At 36.0% G+C, this 19262-nt stretch overlaps 1 protein-coding gene across 3 annotated transcripts in view; it reads right to left on the bottom strand.

The window, feature by feature from the left end:
* The window catches only part of COL11A1 (collagen type XI alpha 1 chain), a gene marked incomplete at both ends in the record, with an annotated part of 145459 nt that overhangs the window by 51148 nt on the left and 75049 nt on the right, over positions 1–19262 (bottom strand). For all 3 annotated transcript variants that reach the window (XM_084266324.1, XM_084266326.1, XM_084266325.1), the window contains 10 exons: positions 3123–3167; positions 3262–3315; positions 3446–3490; positions 5602–5655; positions 8611–8664; positions 11732–11839; positions 12775–12828; positions 16047–16091; positions 16178–16231; positions 17803–17847. In XM_084266324.1, the coding sequence (XP_084122450.1) occupies positions 3123–3167; positions 3262–3315; positions 3446–3490; positions 5602–5655; positions 8611–8664; positions 11732–11839; positions 12775–12828; positions 16047–16091; positions 16178–16231; positions 17803–17847 (558 nt within the window). The remainder of the gene's footprint in view (positions 1–3122; positions 3168–3261; positions 3316–3445; positions 3491–5601; positions 5656–8610; positions 8665–11731; positions 11840–12774; positions 12829–16046; positions 16092–16177; positions 16232–17802; positions 17848–19262) is intronic.

Genomic DNA, 19262 nt, shown 5'->3' with positions numbered 1-19262 from the left:
TTCCTGAAAGCAATACTGTTTGTGTAGGAATGCAGTAAGAAAAATGAAGAAACTACTTAGATAAAGTATGTCTGCATCTGACTGCTGGAACTGTGCATAATAAAGCAGGAGTAAAATATAGAATAAGCATTCCAGAGTCAGCAGGGACTACATGCAAGATTCTTCCTAATGAAAAATAGTTGAGATAGCTGAAAAAAACCCATGATGCATGAACACTGTACATACACATACATAGGTAGAGAGAAAATTAACTACATTTGTAAAACCATGCTGCATGAAAAAGATGGTCACATGAGTTAGTGCACTGGGTGTGTATGTGTACAAGTATATACATATCCATGTGTAGGTACGTGTACGTCTGCATACATCTACCACACAGATATTTACTCAGGGTCCCTTCCAGGCATGGCTGCCTCCTGCTGTAGGCAAAGCAGCCTGCGGATGCAGCTGTGGGAGAGGTTCCCTTGTACCCAGCCTGGGACAATTTGCCCTTAAGCGAATCTTCCTCCATACTAGACCAGGATTCTACTGCAACGTTAGGTCAACTAAGAAGAGGTAGGTAAAAGAAGAAATCTTTGTGATCATTCTGCATTGCCATTCATTTTTATTTTCTCTTCCAAAACAAGTGTAATGTTGTTTCTGAAACGTCTGTAACCCCCAAATATATTCTCTATGAGGGTTTGGGGTTTTTTTTATTCTGCTATCTTGGTGAACAAATGACCTTGCCTCGTTTGCTTCTGGGCATAACATAAAGCATAAAATTTCAAAAAAACCTGAGGAGTTCTATAGAGGAAAACTATTAAAATTGACTCAGCTACTGTACAAAATATATTAAAGAAACTGGTCCCTCTCAGGAATTGGGTTACAAGAGCACAACTCAAAGTTTTCCTGTTAGTTGCACCTTCTTTCTCATAAATCCCCACTGTACTTTAATCCTGACATCTTGAGGATTTTTATGGAAAGAAGATTTGCATTTTTTTTATTCACAATATGGCTTGCAGATTTCAAGCCACTGGACTGATGGATTATGTGAGAAAAGCACTACAATACTAACAGCATGTTATCAAAACTACATTTTCTTTTTCATCATTAAATTTCATTTCAACAGTAGCTGCAGAGGACAGGTTATTTAATATTTATATGTCTGTTTATGTCTGGTACCTCAAACAGTCTCAGTGGAGTAGAACCGAGAGTTTTATTTTTTGGCCGAAATCCACCCCTACTGAGAATCAAATAGATACCTCACACTTACATTACACAAGTGATATGAAATGTGGTGCTCTGTGATTCTTCATCTCTTTGCTCTAATCAATTTCTCTCCAGGGAGGCCTTCATCTTAGATTGATCAGCTCATTGTTTTCAGTCCCCCACAGCTTCTCTTTCTATTAACCTCTTGCTGTCAGCAAACTCCTCCTTCATGAGGCTCTGCTGCTGGTCGTCTGCCTCTGACGTTCCTTCTCAGTGTAAAACAACCTGCAGTTCCTTTCTAGGACTATGTCTAGTTCTCTACATCCAACACCCCAGTTAACTCATTCCTCTCTTGAATCCCAGCTTTCCTGCCCCTGTCTGTCTCTTGCCACATTGCTCCTGTTTCACCCAAGCTTTCTATTTATTCTCACTGTCCATGTTCCACTTGGTACATAGCCTTTTGCTTCATACAGAGGTACTTTGAACTCCCTACTGCAGCCTCCCTGGGAGTATTGCCTTCCATACATGCTGGCTATGGTCTAGTCCTCCAGTCCTCAATTTTGTTTCTGTTCTACCATGCTTCCTACAGTAAAATCCATTATCCTGCTCTAGTAAGCAGTTCCTTGGTCAGTTAGGTATTATTCTGCTTCAGGAATGAAAGAAAGAGCTAAAACAATGAATATGAAAGTTTTTTAGTAAACTAAAACTTTTGTTTCCTATGTACTTGGTAATAATTTTTATGGTTTAGACTTTAATGGCTTTCTGACAAAAGGAAATGAATCCTTTTCTTAAGCAGAAAACTGTGAGATTAGATATGCAGGCTTGTGTGTTCCTTTATGTTTGTAGAGTATATGCTTATTAACATTCTACTTGTAATGGCTAAGTATAAACCAAACAAAATTAACCTTGCTTTCTGCAGACACATAAACTGATATATTGAGATTTCTGTAAAACAGACACCATGCTCTTGTTATCATTAATTTTACAGATGACCTTAACTCCAGTAATCAACTCAATCAAACCATGTGGTTTGATCCTATGGCCTTTCTCCTTTTCCAGTTTGCTTAGCCATTCTAGCCAGTAAGTTTGTTGTTGTGTCAACATTGTCACACCAAGTGTGCAAGTATTCAGCAAAAAAACAGTGCAACAAAATGACATTGTGGACCAAGGGAAAATGCAGAAGGAACTCTCTCTTGAGGAGTAAGACTTCTGGAGATCACTGGGACTTGGGGGTGAGTAGTGGGAAAGGATGTATAGATTTTCTACATGAAAAAAGGTTAGGAGGTTAATGAAATACGTCTACAAAAGAAATGTTTGTTCTTAAGCTTTGTAAAAATACTTTGGCAGAGAGCATGTCCACTTAAACTATCTGAGCTGGTTTTCAAGTGCTGCTATTACAAATCTGATTTATTAATACTGTTTTTCTATATATTGCTGTGTAACAGACTGACTTGGATTTGTGTATTGCTTGGTAATATAATAACAAATAGCAAGCACAACAGGATTTCTCAAGCATATTCTTAGCTGATCAGCACAAAAAATAATCAGCTGCTTCAAGAAAGAAGCTTCTGAGATGGCTTGAGTGATTTGTAAATCCTGTAAACAAGCAGTATGCATTCTTAAGAGCTGGTAAGTACAGCTGTAATTTGCATGGACATAAACAAAGTGCATGGCTGTAATACAAAGTGTGTATGTATTCTTTGTGTCCTGTTTGTGCACAACCGAACTACAGATGGAAGGAGCTTTTGGCAAACTTCAGCTACCCCATTCATGAAGTGGTGGAAAGCAGCACTGCAGCTCAGGTTTTGTTAGTTCTCATTACTCTGGTTGAAGAAGGGCAAAGAACTAAAAGGGAGAAGTAAAAATAAAGAAGCCTTCAAATCACACTCCTACATAAGAAGAACCCAAATGTGTACATAAATACTTTTACATACCCTTTCACCTGGTGGGCCAGGAGGACCATCATTGCCTGCAGTACCCTAGAAAGGAGAGACAATACATTCAAAGATTGACCTCTATTTTATTTAAAAGAAACAGCCTGCAGCCAACCTATGCAGTGTGCCTGACAATTACCTTTGGACCTGGTTTGCCGGTGGGACCTCTGGGACCTCTTGAGCCTCTTGGACCCTGTCAATTTAACACAGATGCAGTTGAGGATAATTATTGGATACCATAATCAAATCAAAATAATTCTTCACAGTATAGTGGAGGCAGTTAATACAGGAAAGCCTCTGCATTGCAATGCAAAATTACATACTGTTGGTCCTCGCTGTCCTCTGGGGCCTGGTTTTCCATGTAACCCCTGTAGAGAAAAGTTCACAGAAATCATCTTAGCAGACACTATATTTCTGAGATAAAGTGGGTTTCTTTAACTGAAGTGGGAGCAGAGTGCAAGTCCCTTAGGTTTAAATGTTATTTTAAGTAACTGCTTTGCATTTCAATTTGCCAGTGTGTGGTCCTTGATAAAATTGATTATCTTTCCAAGTTCACGGGAACTTAGAGCAAAATGCACTAAATTTGCCTAACTCAGATTCTGACACTGGCAGTAGAACATTTTAAACTACTTGAAGATAGCAGAGAAGATGGCACACAACAAGCTGAGTCCCTCTGTAGTATTCTAAAGGACTTAGCATCATTTCCAATGTAACAATGGCCTTGAAGACAAAGTTCCTAGATTCCCATGGACAGCTCCACAGGTAAATTAGCCTCTCTGTTTTTATAACAGAAATAGAGATTGTAATACCTACCACTCTTACTCAGGGATACAGAACTTGCCAGAATACTAGCCCTTATTTTTTTCTCCAATACATCTCCTAACCATACTTAGGCTCAGCATTAGTGTAAATTCTAACAAAAAAAAAAAATAGAGTATTCCTCAGGTAGAAAAAGGAACCTGATAACTGGTACTTTCTAATCTCTGAGGTAAACACAACAGCAACACAAAATCATCAGAGAGATTTTATTGGAAACCAATTAAATGCATACACCTGTGTGTGCATTCTTGATGGTTTTCTTGTGGGCTTTTTAATATTGATTTTATTTCACTTATCAGAATAAAAGTTATGCGATGTCCTGTAAGTGCTACACAGCTTGTGAACTTCTCAGGGACAATGACTTGTCTTTCCTAGGACCAGTGTGCATGGTAGCGTAAACCACAACGATATCCCTTTAGGCAAGATTAATAATAATGTATGATTCACATTACAAAACCATCAGGTTTTGTCTTATTAATTATCAGTATAATATCTAAGCATCCATGCAGCTTGATGTTACTAATTACATGGTAAGTACCCTAGCTGAATTGAAAGTTTTATGAAGGCCTGATAACAGATCAATACAATTAGGTTTTTGTAATTTTGTCTGCTCTTTGCTGTTTTTACAATTAAAAAAAATCAAGCCAAATGTTACCTTGATTATCAGTCATGTCTCACTTTTCCCAATAAGGATGAAATGAACATTGCTTTATTGCTTGTGTATGGACAAGAGGACATGGCCTCAAGTTGTGCCAGGGGAAGTTTAGATTAGATATTAGGGAGAATATCTTCACCAAAAGTGTTATCAAGAATTGTAACAGGCTGCCCAGGGAAGGGGCGGAATTACCACACTTGGAGGTAATTAAAAGACATGTAGATGTAGTGCTTCAGGACCTGGCATACTGGTGGGCTTGGCAATGCTAGGTTAATGGTTGGACTTGATGATCTTAAAGATCTTTTCCAACCTAAACAATTGCATGATTCTGTGACTTTAAATTGCTAACATCTATGAACATCTATGACTCATCCTCTTAATTTCATTGTCTTTCTAACAATGTGTTCTGCTCTGTTAAATTGCTGTGAAAGACAACACTAGAGTGACCTTTCCAAACCTGTATTTCAATTTCACACTTTCAAGATTATACATAACAGATTTTCGCTCACTGCCTCAAGTGAACAAACAAGCAAAAGCTTTACGTATTTTTTAATAGATGTAATGGTACATGTTCAACATCTTGTTTGGTAAAATGTGCCTTTTTGAAGCTCACCCTATAAAAAAAGCTTGCAGCAAATCAGAATATTTCTGAAATACACATTGAATTTCCTTGAAGTGGCATGGAAGCAGGATCATTCGCAGGATACAGGAAAACAGTCCTTGCCAACCCACTCAACTATACTGTTAAAACAGATGCTTCAGCAAAGGTGATTTTATGTTTTTCAACTATATAATTGTAGTAGCATACACAATAATGTGACCAAGTTCATGTATATTTAGATTAAGACATGAAAGAATGGTAACTAGTGTCTCAGTATGTACTGTTTTACATAACTGCAGAGGCCCATCTTAAGTGTGACAAGCCTGGTTTTATAGTTCTTCAACTTCCCATAGCACTGAGTTCCAAAAGTTATTTAAGTATCATGGAAGCATGAATTATCATACCCTTGCACCTTTCTCTCCATTGGCACCTGGAAATCCTGGGAAACCAGTTGAGCCCTATATAAGAAATTAAGGTAAATATTAGAGGATATCAACAGCAAAAGAGTAGTATATCCAACACTTAACTTATATGTAAAACACACCTCCAACATCATGTACACAGTACATGTTAAACTTGCAAATGTGGCAGCTCTGATGAATAGCTGTAAATTAACTTACCATAATGCCTCAAGTCCAGAATGCATTAAAAAAAGAAATCAATGTATAGAATGGACATTATTTGTCAACTTATGAGACAATGAAGCATTCATTACATCTACACCATTTTTAGCAGTAGCAAAGAAATTATCAGTAAGGGCACACTAGAAATAACTGTATCATAATAAAGAGGAACAAACAAGGCCTTGTTGCCTCACAGTATAATAACTCTTTACAAAATAACTTCATTCATAATAATTGCAACACATTGCCACATTTGGACAGTGGTCCTCTATTCAGCTTACTGAGCTGTAAATTACTTCAAGAGTTTAATTGTAAATTGCCCACTGGCCAGTTTAGTTTAACTGATACATACAATTTGTCTATGTGCTTATATGCTCATCTTGTAAGCAGAATTTATGGGCACAGTATCTGACTTGAGTCTCTATCAACTGCTTCCAGCCATTATTCCTGCTTTCCCTTTTTCATGCCCTTTCCTCCTGCTAAGTGCCCAGCCAAATCTGAACAGTATTATTTTCTTCTTTATTTCTGGTATAGTTCAGGGGGACAGCAGACTTGTTACCTGCCAAGGTGTTAATCTGTCATAAGAGACTTGGGGTCAAAGAGGTGATAGACTTGATAAAATAAAACTTTTAAGTGACTGGAGATGAAAATCAAAGCAGGGTTTGTTTTGGTCAGCCACTAAAACTGCTGGTCAGCCTTCCTGCTGTGATAATGCATCTGTACCTGTGGAGCTTGCTTGTATTTTGCTTGTATTTTAGTGGTAAATAAAATGCATATAACAAAAACTTCGATCTGTTTGGTGCTCTTTTTTGAAATGTAACTAGGTATTTTCTCCTTTCTCTCTTGTTACATAGGTTTTCCTTTTAATAAATCTTGTTTCACACAAGCATTCCAATTATCCATTAGTGACTTTGGGGCAGTACAACTTCACTGACACTTATTCTAGGGAAAACCTAACTGGTTCTTTACTTTTCTTCTTTATTTCTACCCCTGTTATAACTTAAAATGTAAAGAAGGTGAAAATTCTACTCTGGAAAGTCCAAGCATGTTCATTAAAATTGAAAGGCCAGAGGAAAAGACAGATTCTAACGATCAAGCATTAATAGGCATGAGATAAATGCAAATATCTTTTGTATATAGTACTTTTGGCAATTGTGTTAAACAAGAGGGACTGGACACAGGAGAAAAAAATACTGAAAATTATCAGATAATGACAGTACTCTAAAAACAATTCTGAGAAGAAAAATAATGAAGAGCAAGTAAGTGACAACAAAATGAACAGTGTGAATCTTCTTGACAATATTGGGACAGGATTTCTTATTTGCTTTACACAGCTAATGTGCTTTTCTGATGCCTTTTTTTTTTTTTCTTCTTTCCCTCATTTTAATCTGAACTCGACTGTGAACAAGTTTCAAAACAAGTCTCTAGTGACTTGATATATTGTAGCTGTCATTAGTTGTACTTGGAAGTTTAAGTGACAAATTAAAAGAGCAAACAGTGAATTCAGCTTCAGAATTGTTTTCAATTTCAATGTGATAAAAATTTAACGCAATGAAATTCTTGATCAAGTCTTTTCTGAAAAAAAAAAATCAATCAACTTTTATTTGAAGTGTTACATCATTTTGATTCTTAGACCTGAATAATGTAAAACCACTTTGATCTTAGACTTGTCAAAAGGCAGTTCTAAAGGGAAACAAAAAGAGACTGAAATCTCAAAAATTTGAGTTAAACAGAAGAAAAAGCCCAATGTCTCTCAAGGTGAATAGTTTTCATGAATACTTTCCATCAATGGTTTTAATATTTTTCACTAGAACAGAGTATTCAATGGAGAAGCATTTTTCAGGTAATTCATTCATTTCACTGAAAAGAGCCAAAGTATAGGCCAGACTCAGAGAAAACACTTTGCTTAAGCCAGCCAGGAAATTGTGTTACTTCTAAAAATAAATAATAATTCCAAATTTGAAAATGAAGATAGATCCCAAAGTACAGCAAATTTGAGGACTGCTCATTTGCATAGAAGGGGTAAGGGATTCTTTTATTTGTGATACTTCCCTACATGAGTCATCTTTGAGACAGTCTGGAGATGAAACATCTCCCTAACGGCCTCCTCTACACTGGGCAATGTCTGTAGAGTTCTGGTTTTACTCCATTTTTTCTTTCTTGCCAATCTCAGAAATGAGAGTTTGCAATTAATTAGCCTGTCCATTTCCTAAAGCTGTGTTAGAATGACATTTTGAAGAATACATTTAATAAAAATATTTTTAAACCTCACTTAATCCAGGAGCCACCTATATGGCTATAATATAATTTTCTATTGCAATTAAAACATAAAAGATAGCACATAAATCAACTAAGGGTTGGGTTTTTTCACATTTGTCTTAGCAGAACGAAAAGGAAAACATGATGAAAATTGTAAATTACAAGTCTCAAAGAAATATGACTTATTCTATGGAACAAACAGTAACGACACAAATGGAATCCTTGTACGACGTGGAAATTTTCCATCATAATCATCATCCATTTAGTGGGCAATATGGTGCTCATTCTCTTTTAAGTGTATCAGCAGTTCCTTAATTTTCAAATTGTTTAATGCATGCCAGGGTGATGCTATCACAAAAACATAACTAATGAAAGGATGGCAAAGGTTTGAAGGCAGTAGAGTTAAGATTTTACTTCAGAACATGACTTTACCCTTGCTTGGATGCCCAGAATCTGCTTCCCCAAGCACATAAATAAAATAAGTGCCATTGAGACTAATGTCAAGGCTCAAGAAATACATTTACAGCTTACCTTTGGACCTTGTCTTCCTGGATATCCTGGCAATCCAGGTACACCAAGCTTACCCTGCAATAAGAATGCAGTGTGAAGTTTTATTTTATTCTCCTTAGGGGTTCAGCAAACTTATATAGAAGATTTTTTTTCCCACAGCTTAAAGTGATGATACTTCATGGAATATAGTATTCAATTACGTAAATTTCTCATTTTAACTATTAATCACCCATGGGCTTAGTTCCCTAAACTGAAATAAAAATCCCACTCTAATGTGTAGTGATGTGGTGCTGAGGTCATTAAACTATTAATATTCCCTGAGAAATCAGGGTGTTAATAGGTTTAAATGAGGAAAAAATCCTTTTTAATTTATACTGTGTGATGTCTGCTTTGGTTTCCACAGATGTTTCATGAATAGGCATTTGAAGAATCAATTTCTTTCTTGAATAGTTCTAAACTGTTTGATAACATGATAAATCACACCCCACTGACTGTTTACTGGCAATAGATTTGTCAACAAATATTGCCACCTTGCTGTGTTCAAGATGAGAAGTCTGATCAACACTGTCACATAAACCATTCCTAGAAATGAAATACAGTACCCTAGCCCATTGAGTTGGTCTCTTCAGAATGTGAGTGATGGTTTCCCATTTTCAAAGGCAAGGGAAAGCAGTTTCAGTCTTTGAAAGATGGGAACTCTTGGGAAGAATTTGCCTATTCTACACACAACCCATGTTCCAGATCACCTTTTGGAGAAGATCTCAATGGAAAAGATATTATTATACAACATAATAGGGTACTCTGCAGTAACCTTAGGTAATAAAAAAGAGAGATACCTGTATGGGAATGGAAATTTGCCAAAATAAATTATCTATTCCTAAAAAATGCAGCACATGAATAAAGATGTGTATTATTACATTCATGTAAGTGCACGTGTCTGACTGAGAAATTATTCAAGAATTCTTTGATTTATGAAAAGAATTATACTGTGCCACACTGAAGAAAGCAGCATGCATTACAATGATTGAAAGGTTTTGCAGCTTGACAGTCCATCAAACTTGCCAAATTCACTGAAAGTTTGTCCCTGATTTTAGGATTAAGCAAGCCCAGTTCAACATCATAGAATTCCTCTCTGACCCACTCCGCTCTGGTCAAGTATCCACAGAATATCTAGAAAAGATGTTCGACTTTCAACAGGCAAGAATATTTATAAGTAGTTGTAGAAAATGGAAAGCTTTGGGCTTACAATTCCAGATGCAGATAACACTGTCCTCAACACCAATATTTTAGTGCAATAGCAATTTAGATTCTGGATTTGAGAGACTGTGGAAGTCCCACACAAGTCATAGTGAAGAAGAAATGCTTGAAAACGTGAATCTATATTCACATTGAGCTACTTGAAAAAGAAGAATTAAAAGGAACTCAGGTTCATATTTAAAAGCTAAGAGCTCTGGGTTTTTTTACTTAGTTCCTTTCCCAAGTCTTTACAATCTATTTTGTAGATATCCTCAGTCAACTAATTATTCTGCAGATATCATGACTGCAATAGAAATTTTTGTACAATTCTTAATATTTATACATTTTTGCCAGGTTTGAAAACCATTGCCATGAAGCATATAGTTCTTTTTGGAGAATGCAAATAAACTGTAGGTGAAGATAATATGTCCCTTATTAGATCAGACAGTTTCTATGATCTACTTAAAACTGAGTACACTAGCAGTCTGGCGTGAACTCAGTTTGCATTCATACTGGGGAATAGTTCTGAGTTCCTTTTTTCATATGTTCTTTGACTCACCACCTAATGAACTGAGTGACCTAATAGCTGGTAAGGCATCTAGTAAAATTGTGGAGAATCATAGAATCATAGGGGTTGGAAGGGATCTCCAGAAACCATTGGGTCCAACCCCCCAGTAGTTAGGTACACCTGAATTTTATTTTTTTTTTTAATGAATAAACTGAGTTTTTTTGTTATATACTTTTCTAAAAGTTTATGGATGATATTAGGCTCAAATTATATCCCTAACATCGTTCTGAACTTCTAATGACATACTTGCAAAAAGTAACAATTTTTGATAATTCCCTCACAAATGTGCTGGGTTGTTTTTTCTTTTGTCTTCTTAACAAAACTATTAGCTCTGAACCTTGTTACCATTTTGATATTACCATATACATACTAAGATTTCATTGTATACTTTCCAAGTCTCTTATATATAGACAAAAATAATAATTCAACATGATGTCCGATGGGATGGTGATGGAAAATACTAACCAGTCTTATTTTAAAGGCAGCAAAAGTGAGAAAGCAATTAAAAAAGCACCTTCTGTCCTTTCCAAGAAAAAACTAGCATTAATGCCATAGTTACAAAAAAAAATGAAGAGAAATATTTTCACCAGTATCTTCTCACTTTTCTGATATATGTGTGTTTGTGAACCACCATTTTTATTTTATCCTTTTTTTCCCAGTTACCCAGAAATGTCATTGCTGAAATCACCTTTCTCTTCCGACGGTCTCACACAGTGAAATATGGTACTTGCACACACATTCCTCAACCTTCTTTCCTCCTCTCTATCAATCTCAAGTGGTTTTTGTTCAAGTCAGGATTCTACAGAGATTTGTACTTATTTTTGTGCTTTTATTTCATATCACCATCCTTTTTTCAGTCCTCACTTACGACAGCCCCTTTAATTTTTGTCAACCCTATTTTGGATTTTTATGCAGGATTTTGCAGGATGTGTTTTATGTTTAAAACAACCTGTATGTCACAATTTGTCATAATATGACTGTCAATATTAATTCTCTCTCCAGCAGCACCTTTATCCTCCCTTGTGCTCAAGTTTTTTCTTTGCATCATATTGTCCTTATCTGGTGTGCATTGTATGTAATTTGGGATAAGAATTTAGCTCCCTTATATGTCAATGAAGTATAATAATGGGTTTTTTGAATACTTACAAAATAATGTCTCACAATACTTGTTCAAATGTGAACTCCAGCAGTCTGCTATAGTCGTGTCTCAAAAACTATTGTTAGGTAGCTAAAGGTTTTGCAGATCTGGAGGCTTGCTTTTGTTAGTGATGAAAGTCATGGGCATTCCATGTATGTTATGAAACAAGGACACATTTATGTTGATATCTGGCTACTGACCTTTTCTCCAGCTGGACCAGCAGCACCTGGGTCCCCAGATGGACCAGCTCGACCTTTTGGACCTTCTGGACCATCTTCTCCTCGTGGACCTGGCTGACCAACTTCTCCCTAAAATATACCACCTTATAAGCATGGAACAATTTCCTTTATGCATATATTAGAGACACTACCTACAATTACTTGAGAAGAAGTTTTCAGTAATTGTAAATAGAGATTAGAATCAGGGAATCATGGAATGCTTTGGGTTGCAAGGATTCTTTAAAGGTCATCTAGTCCAACCTCCCTGCAATGCACAAGGACACCTTCACCTCTATCAGGATGCTCAAAGCCCTGTCCAATTTCCAATTAGGGAAATATCACTGCTTACATTCATAACATAAATGCAAATACATATAAATTAGGCACTGAATATTACTTCCACAAGAGCCCAGTTACCTTGCCTGAAAAGAGCTGCATTTGGAAACTACATATTCTTATTTATCCTTCTCTAAATTCTTATAAAGGTACTCTGACACTCCATAGAAAGAAAAAATGCCTGTATCTAAGCAGTTACATGGATACCATCTTTACAGTTATTTATGTATATATAGACAACAGATATAGGCAGAAACTTCTTGTGAGAGGTTTTTTAGAACCTCCAAAACACTTCTTATGAAAGTAAGTGCCCATTGGGCTAAATAAACAGCATTTTGGCAGAGGCTTTCAAGATGCTAGGTTGGAATGGAAACATCTTTATCCTGAATAGAATAATTTTCCTTAGGCGAATAGAGATCTTGGAACCTGGGAAAAAAGAGATTCCCTAGAAAGAAGCTTAATGAAAAAGATATGCAGGAGTAACATTCTCTTTGACTTTGTATCTGGCCATTGTCAATTCACAAGAATGAAATCTCTGCCTCAAATCTGTGCGTGTACAGGAAACAGAATTTAAGTTACTAGCTTTTATTTTATTTCTGGTTTACATTTATTTCTCCACTTCAGCCACCCTTTCAAGATAATATCACTTAAACTTTTTAAGAACATGTGGGCTGTGAATGAACGCTTACCCGGTCACCTTTAAGACCCATGTCACCTTTAAATCCTGGAAAACCATCTTCACCCTAAAAAAGGCAGAAATGCATTTAATGACTTTTGGTAAACAGGAGGTTTGTTTGTTTTTTGGGTTTGTTTTTTCTGCAGAGAGAGTAAGAAAATACATTCACTGTAGATTAAAATTATTTGCATAGACAAATTGAGAACTTCAGATATCAGAAAATCTAATACAGCTATTGCAATTTTAGAGAAAGCATATCAGTGCACTACACAAAATGGCCTTTTAGTTTTAAGCTTCCTAATATCAGCTGTTTAAAGCTGTTTAAAATCTGTTGAAAGAGACAATGTAATTCTTCTGTTTTATTATGAATTATCTTGTAAATTTTTTTCTTAAACTCTTAAGGTTTGGGTTTTTTTATTATCATTCATTTTAATAAGGTCATCCATCCAATTAAGTGAAAAATCGGTGACAAATTATTCAGTGTTATTCTTTCTGATAGCAGATCCTCCCTTTTAATTAACTTTCTTTTAAATTAGTGTCTTAATAGTATCAACAAAGGAATAAAATAATTGGCTCCTTATGACATACTAATGTTCATAACCTAAAAAAATAATAGTCATCTCTATGTGGTACTGCAATGTTCAGCAAGACAGCCCAGCCTAGTCTCATTGAGTGATGCGATTGAGGTAGAAAAACTGATGGACATTAAGACCGAATCCATATACAGTGGCAAAACAAGTGTACATTATTGTTATTCATAATGCTATTCATAATGAGAATTACTTGTTTACTGCCCAGTAAATTCCAGCAAGGAATTTACTCCAAGCATTTTAATAGGTCTCCATGCTGAATTACAAGCAGACAGCACTCAGACAAGTTTTATTTACTCCACACACAAACAGAAATCTCCAGTGTTGTTTAGTGCACTCAGTGCTTCACGACTTGCTCTAACATAACTTACCAAACCTACTGTACCTAACCCATTGTGCAACTTCTGTTCCAATATCCAGACAACAAAGATTATTGACAGCATTTTAATCTGATGCTTATATGTTGAGAGCAAAGATCTTTGTGATGAATGAGCACATACTAAAATGTTTACTATAATGCTGTTAGCTTTAATATATGCTGAAGTAATATTGCTGACCTAGATTCTGAGTGATATTTGGACTGACAGTAAAGCCAGGAAAGAGTGCCACTGTGCTCCACATTACTGACCCTGCTCCTCACAGCCCAAACAAAAGAAAGGCTTTTTATTTCATCCCCACTTTAAAAAAACAGTTTGGATTCTGCATTCCCAAGCCCACAAATCTTTATCTTTTCCCTGTTCAGCAACGGAGACAGATTGCAAGGCTAAGGCCCTTTTGACTTTGTTCAGAAGTAATCATGCTGCATACAACCAATAACCCTAAAAAGAGTGATGGATTTGCTAGTGGTAAACAGCTCAAAATGGGTAAGGAGATATTAAAATTAAAAAACCAAGGAAATATGGTTTCTCAATAGTATGAGTTCATGTAAAAAAAGAGGAGATAACCCATAGTGATTTATTGAAAAAATACATGAAAGACCATTATGAAAGCAGGTTTCCCATGCTTTTTAGATGGTGAAACTGTGCTTTAAATGTCCATCTTATACTGAGTAAAATAAAATTTCAGTGTGGTCTTTGTTAAAATTTACAGAGGTGAATAAGACAGAGTGGAGAACACAGGGAAAAAGCTTTAGCTGTAAAAGTTGTTCAGTTATGGCCATGAACAGTGATAATTATATGAGAACAATTTGCAACCTATCAGCAAGGACTGACCATGTGCCAACTACTGCCCAAGTGGCTGCCAAACTGAAACTCTTCTTCAGCTTTCACAGTGATGTTCCAGCTACCAAGATCTACAAGATTTTATTCCATGTAGGAGGAAAGAGCTGAATGCTCTGTTTCCTCTTCAGCTGTTAACAAAACATAAAATAGCTAGACTTCTAGTCACATTTACTTTTCAGTACAGAGATGGTCCTCCTCTGATATCCGTGGGACCATTCCAGATCTGTAGAGGCTTTCCTGAATGATCAGTTTGTTTATTTCTTTCCCTTACAGTGCTTTACTCCATGCAATGGCATCTGAATAATTTCAGTATAAAAGGTCTGTGTAACAGACATTTAAAGCACTGTGAGGACAATCCATGAAGTGTCTTGTGTGACCTTTAGAGGTACTCAGTAGAGTTCAGTATCTTACTGCAACTGTGAGATCAATTTTTGGGAACACAGAAATATTATGGAGATTATGCTAATCAGTATTCATTGATACACACACACACACACACACACACACACACATCAAGCTTATTTATACGTGACTCCTGTATTTTGTCCTAGCTCCTCCACATCTATTATACACACTCTTTTTCAGCTTAGATTTAATAAGGAGCTCTAAAATGAGTGTGCAGACTAGAAAAACTGTGGTTTAGGAAAGCCTGAAAACATCAGCTCTTGGCATCTGATCCTGAAAAACAGATCTCTAGTGCTGAAATCAAGGCTTTTGGCAAGGGGGAGTCTTCTGCTTTAGAAATACTTATAAATATATACACAGCATCCACTAGAGCCATATGGCTGAATTTGCCTGCCTGGACAGGAGGTATGACTGATGGTGGTTGTTATCTATCTCTCATTCTGAGCGCTGAGGAAAGTGGGAATTTAAACCAGTATTGGCTGTGGCTTCAGCCAGTACAGACCATCAGAAGTCAGTACATTCTGTAGCAGTTGGTGTTTTCTCTAGTGAGAGTTCTACATACAGAATTAATGGTATCTGGGGAGTACAAAAGCTTTCTTCATGCTCCTGTAAATGTATCTGACTGAGGCTGTCCATCACTTCAGCAAATCCAAAGATCTGGGACAAAAATATCTGGAACCCAGAAAGCCATTGGAAGATGAATACACAAAAACCCCCCAAAATTGGATAAATTAATACTGTTATCACCGCAAATCTCTCTGATGCACAAGCTTCTCAGTATTGACTACAGTATCTATTAATGAGAGTGGGGATGTCCAATTCTCTACTTAAGAGCACCTTAAAGAGAAGTTACTTAAATTGGTGCAAAGAGGACCCAAACCCATTCTAAACTAAGGTTTTATATTCACTTTGTAAATAACTATGGAGGTCACTAATTTATCAGTTGGGCTCCTTATGTCCTTAGGGTAAGGCAAAAATAAACACACTGCTGCAAAAGAAAACAAACTGCAGCGAAGGAGGCAGAAGATGTTGCAATGAAATAAGAAACACAGAAAAGGGAAAGCATTTACCTTTTCACCTTTGGATCCCTTGAGGCCACGGACCCCATCAGCTCCCTAAAGAAAGAATATAAAGAATTACCCACGTGCATCTTTATATGTTCAAAAAGGGGTGGGGGAGGAATCCAGTAATTAAATCTTACCTTTACACCGCGAGGACCTGGATAGCCAATGGGACCCTGAGGACCTGGAGGCCCCTAAAATATATTGGGAGTAAAGAACCTTTGTTTGTACAGTAGTTGGTTAGCAAGCAGTTCTCTTCTAAGTGTAATCTTTGTTCTTTCACTATAATGTGGCAGTATTGTGTGAGACACCAAAATAACACTGGGCTGCCTGCCACTAAGAAAAGCCATGGCATCACAAAGCACCCTTCAATGTCACTACAAAGCTATTAATAGAATTGTAAACTTGGTTCTACTTGGATATTTGGGAAACATCTATCCACAGCATAAATTACCTGAAACAATGTTAATTGGAAAAAATAACAAACAAACAAAGCCAAAGAAAGATGCCAATTAGAAACCAGCTTACTGGAGAGAATGTATATGTTAATTATGCTGATGATACAAGTCAAAAGTCAAGATCAAAATAACGATAATAATAAAATGCATGGTCTTTAAAAGAAAGAGATTCCAAACCTGAAAGCTACAAGGCTCATGGTGCTCTCAGTACTGACTGATGTCTAGATGCTGTTATTTACTGTTTGCTGAGCATTTCATACTATGCAATCCACTAGCAGTCTATAGAGATAGAGTTCTGTAAACAGCAGAGAGCAAGGAAGCCTGGAAACACATCTGAGGATGAGCTGCTTTGTTGATTCTCTGATGTCTGAGATGGACAGAGCACAATCTTCCCCTAATGGGGCCTCTGGTAAGGTATTTTTCCCCTTTCCATCTATGTCTTTTCACAAAATCATTAGACTATTACCATCTAAGAAAGATTTTTTTCTACCAAATTGGAACACTGACAAATGGTCCCATACCTGTTTCAAAACAGAAATGCTTTGTGTAAGCTTTATTTTCTTAAGAACTCTTATTTTCTTAAGCCTCTAACAGTTAACAACATTTTGGACAAAAGTAATACGCTGCTGTCTGTGGAACTGTACTTTCTGTAATGACTCATTCATTCATTCATTCATTCATTCATTCATTCATTCATTCATTCATTCATTCATTCCTCCCTCAGATTTATCCAGAATACAACTTTTCAGTACTGCCACTGAAATCAGTACTGCAACTGAAACTGATTTGAGGTGCTATAAAGTGCTATTCTGGATAAATAAAGGTCAATATTGAGCAAGTAGAATGGTTTAAAGTGCCCTAAGACCCTCCAGTGCTGCATAAAGAAATAAAGAAATTACTTTTCACTGTCACTGACTCAAAGGTGACCTAAAAAACTCAATGCCTACACATGCATTTGCAAATCTTTAAAAAAGGTTCTGAAGAACCCTCCAGTGTACTCTATACAATGGAATTGCAAACTCAAGCTATTTGCAAGCTGCCTATATGAAATGCATGCAATTTGTACTGATTGCCATTATGTCAAGTCCACAATCAGTTTCACTTTTGAAGAGTAGTTTCTATAGTATTAAATATTATTTAGAATATAATAAATATGTTTGTCTGCTCACAGATGCTTTGAATGTGTCATGAGTTTCCTACTATCTTCCTAAATGGTTCTTAGAGGAAAAAATGTGTCATAAAGTTGAAAAACTGCGAAAAGTTTTCTTGAAAGCTATATAAATAAATGGAAAAGTTTTAGAACTCACCAGTGCACCTTTATCTCCAGACTGACCCTCTTTTCCAGGATGACCCTGATTTAAGAGAAAAATTATGTTGATTTAGAAAATACTAATTTTTCATTAGTGATATTTTACTATAAAAGCGCAATTATTTAAACACTTGAATTTTGTATCACTAATCATCCTTCTTCTGTATTAGAACACACACAAAATTTTGAGGAAAGATTATGTTTTCAATACCAATTTAATTTATATAACAAAGGAAAAGCTGGACAATAGATACATCAATGTTCATGCTTTAGGAATATCCTGAGCACATCTTCTCTTTAGTTAATGCTTCAGCAGTAAGAGGTTTTTCGCCAGACACTGTCAAATTTGATTTTGAAACAAGCAGGGTGATTAATATTACAGAATGAAGTAATTCCTAAAATTATTTTTAAAATTACAGTTTATTACAGAACTCACTAGAAGGCTGATTTAATTCTAACATTCTATGTTACAAAAACTCTCCACCTTTGTTTTAAACTGTGACTTGCTTTTAAAAAACAAGCTTGTCTTAGCCTTTGCTTTGTAACACAGATGCTTAAAACATTAACCTATTAGTTCTTTTTCTTACAGTATTTCCACGAAAATGCTTCAAAATTTAAAGGCAATTTAATGTAACTAAAGGTTAATAGAAGATTATTGTTTATGAGGACCAGTTGGGAATCATTTTTCTATTAATGTTCATCAGTCTCATCAGTGGAGCATAGTAAATCTCTACTTCTGCCAAGCATGTGGTCCCACATAACATGTAGCCAGCAACAAAAACCATTCATGTTTTGGTTTCATTGACATCCCAAAATGTTTTCAGTGTGTCAAATATGAGAAGATTTGATGTGGCTGTTAGTCATATATGACAAACCATTGCTGCTTATATTCAATTTTCTGATCTTGGAAAACAGTTTGAAATATGTTCTTTATTAAAAGAATTACTAAAATAAAAATATTTGATACTTGCACAGCAGTGATTATTAATTTTCCTTTAAAGGAATAATAATTTTCCTTTGTCTTACTAACATTGCTTATTTGTTTGTTGTTTTTTTTTTGAAATGTCAGTTGTTTAATCCTAATTTCCTAGAATATGCTTTTGTTCTGTACAAAATTTTAAATTTCCATCCAGTATGAAGTCTCTGTAACATTAAATTACTTTAAAAAAGCTGCTATTAAAGAGCATATTTGTATCTGTTTTGATTCCCCTTAATTCCAGTTTAATAGTCCACTTTTAACAACATCTTGCCTTTGAAGCAGAAGGACACTTTCTCAGGTAAAAGTGAAATGGAACTGCATAGCAAGAATTTTCCTAACCTCCTGAAACAAACACTCATGAGCTTTCACCTCATCTTAACACACGTATCATGGGAGCAGTTAGTTGCAAAGCTCATTGCAGTCAGGAAGGCACTGCTCTGCCTTCAGTCAGTACTGCAATTGTACAGCTGTGAATAGGC

The sequence above is a fragment of the Gallinula chloropus genome, assembly GCF_964237585.1.
Source record: "Gallinula chloropus genome assembly, chromosome: 6".
Taxonomy (NCBI): domain Eukaryota; kingdom Metazoa; phylum Chordata; class Aves; order Gruiformes; family Rallidae; genus Gallinula; species Gallinula chloropus.
This window is presented reverse-complemented; position numbering and strand designations above follow the sequence as displayed.